This window comes from Saccostrea cucullata, unplaced genomic scaffold (assembly GCF_032062105.1).
Source record: "Saccostrea cucullata isolate Sc308-1 unplaced genomic scaffold, CSIRO_AGI_Scuc_v1 ctg61, whole genome shotgun sequence".
Lineage (NCBI taxonomy): Eukaryota > Metazoa > Mollusca > Bivalvia > Ostreida > Ostreidae > Saccostrea > Saccostrea cuccullata.
In genome coordinates, this window is record NW_026937101.1 from 671,385 (window position 1) to 677,384 (window position 6,000).

Genomic DNA, 6,000 nt, shown 5'->3' on the forward strand with positions numbered 1-6,000 from the left:
GTCAGAGAAACGAGATTTAAATCTGTCACTAAGACACCTTTAATAATAAAACGACCCCCGACAAGGACGATCCGACCGTGAAATGCTTGTATCTCGTATATAATTCCGGTGAGAAAATGGGACATAATGAAAACATTTTATGGGATCCTAAATTCATAGATCCGCCCCAAATGTGTAATCTCGTTAAAGATAATTAACGTGATCAACGTTGTGTCTCTTAATGTAATGCAGGATGTAACTACATGTGTACAAAATTGATAATGTAATAATCATCCGGGACAAAACGTCATTAGGGATGTTTACTTCAGATTGTAAACAGACAAAGGGGATTCGTTAGTTGCAAAGGTGTTCGGTTTCTTTTTTGTACTTTCTACATGGGAACCACAGACATATTTGCCGTTTTAGGATTGCTATCGTATCTAGGTAGGTAGCGATTTCTGATATATTCTTGTATTTTGTTAATTTCATTTTGGCCTTAGGTATGTTTACCTATCTTTAATGGTGTCTAATCTGACAATATTCATAAATCAAACGGGGTTGTTTACATTAACATCTTCACTTTGTTGTTATATTAATTCAAAGGCACCTGGCGTGAATAATTTTTCTTTATGTAAAAAATAAATAAACTCCTATCCAACAATTCTTAGGTAGGGGATTTATTTTTTGTGAAAAGAAAAAAATAGTAATGGGTGCCTGTGGATATATTATATGCTATTTTAAACTTAATTGCAGAATCCAAATTAGAACTAAAAGAAAAGATGAAAAAAAATATAATAAATGTTAATATTTATTTTATCATATTTAAGAGAATAGCAAATAATATCCAAATATAATTGCTAAAAGTGGGTAACTTTTACAATAACATTCTTCTTGAAATTTAATACACTTTACCAGGCGGGGTAGTGAGAAGTGCCAAAAACGAAGTCTCAGACTCAGTGTTAAGAAATGGTGATAAATAAAATTATTATAATGCCTAGACTGGTTTAGATTTTGGGACCTAATATAGTTGTAAATGATGCACATATTACATTTATAAAAATTTTACGACACTGTAAACTTTCTTCCCTATTCAAACCATAACTTTCTGCAAATATTCCTAATAATCTAATGTGCAATTTTTTAGGTAATTCCATCAACCTCTCTCCTATAATTATGACGAAAATTAGACAGTTATACTCTCTCTCTCTCTCTCTCTGAATCTATTACTCACTGGTCTAAAAAAAAAAAGCCTTAATCATATGGATTATCATATTAGATTTTTTTAAATAACGGAATGCATGAGTAGATTTAATTTCCTCAGTACTGTAGGGTAAAGATAAGTTTTAAATTTAAGGAAGTGAAACTTAAGCGTTTAATATTAGGCAGATACTTGAAAATCGCTTCCCTCTACGTTGTTGCAAACTTGGAATTTATAACATTTATTGATAGACTACTTTAAGTTTTGTATCTACGATACAGAACCCGTTTCGGTCTCTAAATAATACTTTAAAAAAGAAAAATTAGTAGCGTCGGGTGCCTGTGCGTGTATTATATATACTTACGATTGAAAATAATACGATCTTGACGCAATTCTTGTGATGTTGATAAATTTACACCATCATTGATCATGATTCATGACCATTGTACATAACGTGAATATGGCATACCATCATATTTCATTTTTAGATAACAATGATAAATTAGGAAAGACATATCGTATAATTTCCTCTATAAAAGTTGTTCAGGATAAATTACAGAGTTTTTAGATAAGAAAAGTCTCACAACTTACACACAATTTATCTATTTCCGCGTTTGATCTGAGTAAGGTTTGAATGCTGTTTTATGCGTACGTTACCTAGACATTAGGTGTTCGGCCTTTTTATTGTACAATAACCAGAAACCGTAAAATTGACATTTAATGATCTCACGAGAACACATTATTAATTAGACAGTAATAAACTGTCATCTTGATTAGGTAATAGATTTAGTACGTCGTGCTTACTGCCCAGTTCTATCTAAAATAATTCATTTATACGTGTCTCTTTTCTATTATCTTTCAAAATATGAGCAGTAAGAGTTTGTATTACATGCACATTGTAATTATCTACGTTATGTTTAATAATGTCTGTTTGCAAGATATATTGTACAAATGCATCTTGGTGGGAAAATACATGTCTTTTTAAATTTTACAACTGGGACCGACAAAGGTTCTTAAAATTTAAAACGCCCTTTCTCTATATATACACGTGGATTATCTTGAGCATTTTAACATAATATTATATGATTCACGAAAAGCGCAGAAAGAAGGATCATATTATTATTAATTTCTTTACAGGACAAATTTTTGGTTGCCCTTGGGCAATTTCAAGTCAAGGATTTTAATTTGCCCAAAAACATGCATAAATATTGAAGACAGGCAAATGCGCTCACTGTTATATATTAAGTCTTTTACACATGCCTTTAGATCGCTTAGAAAAAAATTGAGGTGTTAAAAAATATCTTTTTTTACACACACATTTTTAAGCGATCCAAAGGCCTGTGGTCTTTAATACAAAAAAGTGCATGATGTATGTATTTCATTTTACTAGCATTTTAGACACTATATTTACACGTACTATTATAATGTAATATTGAGCTTTGCATTTTTAAATTAAATATCAAATACTATTGAAAGCTTTCATTTCTCAAGAGCCCTTAGAACAGTTTCCTCAAAGAATTCTAATTCCATGCTATTTTTCAAAATATTTATGATACTGCAGTTAGACCTTTCTGCCCCTGGTCTATGATAAAATAAATGAAATCTAAAACTTGCTCGATTTGCAACCGTGTAGATTACCATTTGAGACATTTCATTTGGATAAGATGTATTAATTGAACACTATCTTATTAACACATACCTCTTAGCAACAATGATGTACATTTACTTAGAGGTAAATGACATAATATATCCTATACTGAAAATTAAAACATTTCCATATTTATTTCTTTTATAAATCAGGTGCAGGTGTCGGGTCCTACATGTACGTAGAACCCCACTTGCTTTATTGACGCAAATACAATGATGGACAATGTTATAAACCTGAACTAGACAATGAATTAAAAGTATATTGATCTTGAAATTAATCGCAATATTCTTTTTCTTTAATCTAATTTTAGTTGATGTAACCACCGGCGCCATTTGTACGCATGCGTACATACAGAGTTACTACATCTCCGGAAGAATACGATACCGGAAGCGATACACAGATATCTACTGCTCAGATAGCTGCTGCGGTGATATCAATTCACAATATTGCTGTGACTTCATCCAAGGCCAAAACACGTAATTATATCATTATATTACACTTATATATAACTGTACGATATGAAGCTAACGATTAATATTTCAAGAGTGGAGAAAAACTAAAAATGACAGGGCGAATAAATAAATAATGCTATATACTTTGTTCATCGGGCGTAATAACATACATGTAACTGAGACAGAAAATTTACTAAAAATATAAGATATTCATCTATCTAACTACACTGTATATTAACTTCACTTTTTGAAGCGAAATACACTTTAAATTTGGTTAAATATTAAAAGAACTTGTTTGCATTAATTAAGTACATGTACCATTTGTATAATATTTTATCACCTAAATAAATAATAAAAAAGAAAGATAATCTTTTTTCAATATTTACTTCAAATTAAAAAAACCGTTTTGTGTTACTGAAGCCTACCTTACAATTCATATTCAGAACAAATTTTATTATCATTAAAAATAAAATCTTAGGACGTCAATCATGTGTACATGTACGTGAAATATTTACTTGTATTATTTGCAATCTTTAACATTTTGAACGCCATTGATAAGAAACAACATGAAAATCAAAGGAGAAAATTTTGTTTCTCTCAACATTTTTACAAATTGTTTTTGAGATATGTTTATTTTATATACATTTTCTTAATGTGTTATTGAAACACTGATAAAGTATCATATTATACTTTCATGTAAATTAGTCAAATCGGATTCGTCAAGAAACATTTGTTAAAAACACTGCATGTAGATTACTTTCTTAATTATGAAACAACCCTCCAGTGTGGAAACATAATGATTAAATAGCAGTCAACATTGCTTGACTACGGGTAATATTCAAAACAATATTGACTCCGCTCAGGATTAATTAGTAATGTGCGCCCCGTTGAGTGTTATATATTTGAATAAAACATGCAATTTAATATAATACATATTGCAAGTAGTCGATGGTAACGTTTAAAATTTCAACCATCTATAACCAATTTCAACATCGACTTTACCTCGGTTGACAATGCTTTTCTTTAAATGAAAATTTTTCATGGATTTTTTTTAAATAAAATATTATTTCATGCAACTCATAAAATAGTATATTAAAAGCCCCCAATAACGTATCCTGAATGACTTGAATTTTTATTGTTAACAATTCTAACAGAAAAAATTGTTTTTAAAAAAAATCTTTTTTCAGCTTTTATCAAGACGTGTATCTACAGTAAAACATGTTTGAACTGAAGTGTATTATATACAATACAACGATCTTCTTCGTGAAGAGTAGAATTCTTACCCCTTTGTCTACATTTCAATGCAAACTTTTCCTTTTTATAGCAGTATACAGTTTACTTTGCTTATCATTATGATTGTGATTTCAGATCGGTGAGTGAGATAGTCGGTATTGTTATAGGAACATTGACAGGATGCCTGGTGTTGCTGTTCTTCTGTGTTTGTGTCTGGCTGGCTACGTCAAAACAGCGCCGAGACAACAGGCAGGGAGGACCAAACGTACCGCACATTAGTGGAAGTAAGTCTGATATGTATCAAATATATTGTATTGGAGCATCCCCTTAACCCCCCCCATCTTTCTGATACAACCTCCTTTTTAGTACAAGGAATGTACGCTCTGAGGGTATGAGTTAAAAACATAAACTACTAGTATTCTTTTCATATATCTTTTTTACAATACAAACTTACAAATTACAATCGATTCATGACTCTTTTTAAGTATTTAGTGAGTTACCCTTTAAATTTGCAAAAAGATAGTTGAATTCTTAATCACATGTATTTTTAGATTTACGGCGCAGTACACAAGGTGACATAAGTCTGCCTCCTACCTACGAGGAGACGGTATTAGGTTATGAAAATGATGGCTTCTCCCCGGAATGGTACTCCCAGCCACCTTCATACAACGACGTATTTAGTGACGAGACTCTTAAAAGAGAACGAGATACGGAATATTTTCCCGCAGATCCGAACGTAAGCAGTCAACAAAGTGTTAGTCATCCGGCCATTCGGAACACAGACGTTTACGTTAACACCAGTGAAATCTCGCGAGATTTTAATAGGTCCGAGAGTGTGACTTCAGATTCTATATTGTTGCAATACAACAGAGAAAATGATAGTATAATTACAGATATTAATGTTGACCAAGTAGACAGTGAAACAGAGAGGACTGAGGTATGTGAAAGTTCAGCAGTGGCAGTGACAGAACCTCGAAGTTCTAGTATAGTATAGGCTGATATTTTGAGGGTATAATCGCTTTACTGAATGGAGAAAAAATATCCTTTAGGGTTTAGGCATTTTCTAGCCCCATGGGACCTGATAAACGAATCTGATTTGTCTGTGATATACATTTAAAAACTTTATCTCAATTTATGTTTTCACGCATAATCATATTTTAAATTATTTATAACAGCAGAATAAACTATGAAGTCATAATGAAGCGTTAATTATCCCCTCCCAACAGAGTTGGAAGGGATGTGGTAACTTGCTTGTCTTTGTGTGTCTTCTTTCTTGGTTTTAGTACGGTAACAAAACAGTGGATTATAATATTCTTTTTTCAGCTATATAGCTGAATATAAGAATATAAGAATATTTTTACCTATTCATTTCAAATAAGTTTTATTAAGTACAATATCTGTAAAAAAAAAAAAAAAAGGCAACGACAGAGCAATTTGTAAAAAGCAATTTGTAGTTCAAAGTTGTTTTGCCAGAAATTAGTCAAATCTTG

The 6,000-nt window shown here is 31.3% G+C and overlaps 1 protein-coding gene across 1 annotated transcript; it reads left to right on the forward strand.

The window, feature by feature from the left end:
• The first annotated feature begins 45 nt into the window (after positions 1-45).
• LOC134247294 (uncharacterized) lies at positions 46-5,692 on the forward strand. The gene is made up of 4 exons (XM_062729659.1): positions 46-423; positions 3,136-3,301; positions 4,646-4,794; positions 5,062-5,692. The coding sequence occupies exons 1-4, from the start codon at positions 375-377 to the stop codon at positions 5,502-5,504; spliced, it is 807 nt and encodes a 268-aa protein (XP_062585643.1). The 5' UTR covers positions 46-374; the 3' UTR covers positions 5,505-5,692.
• Positions 5,693-6,000: the final 308 nt, after the last annotated feature.

What these genes read in the sequence shown, in the direction of transcription:
- LOC134247294 (XM_062729659.1), top strand. Translation starts at nt 375, where the DNA reads ATGGGAACCACAGACATATTTGCCGTTTTAGGATTGCTATCGTATCTA. An exon ending in AGGATTGCTATCGTATCTAG is followed by an intron (nt 424 to 3,135) that starts GTAGGTAGCGAT and finishes ATCTAATTTTAG; the next exon opens with TTGATGTAACCACCGGCGCC. An exon ending in CGTACCGCACATTAGTGGAA is followed by an intron (nt 4,795 to 5,061) that starts GTAAGTCTGATA and finishes ATGTATTTTTAG; the next exon opens with ATTTACGGCGCAGTACACAA.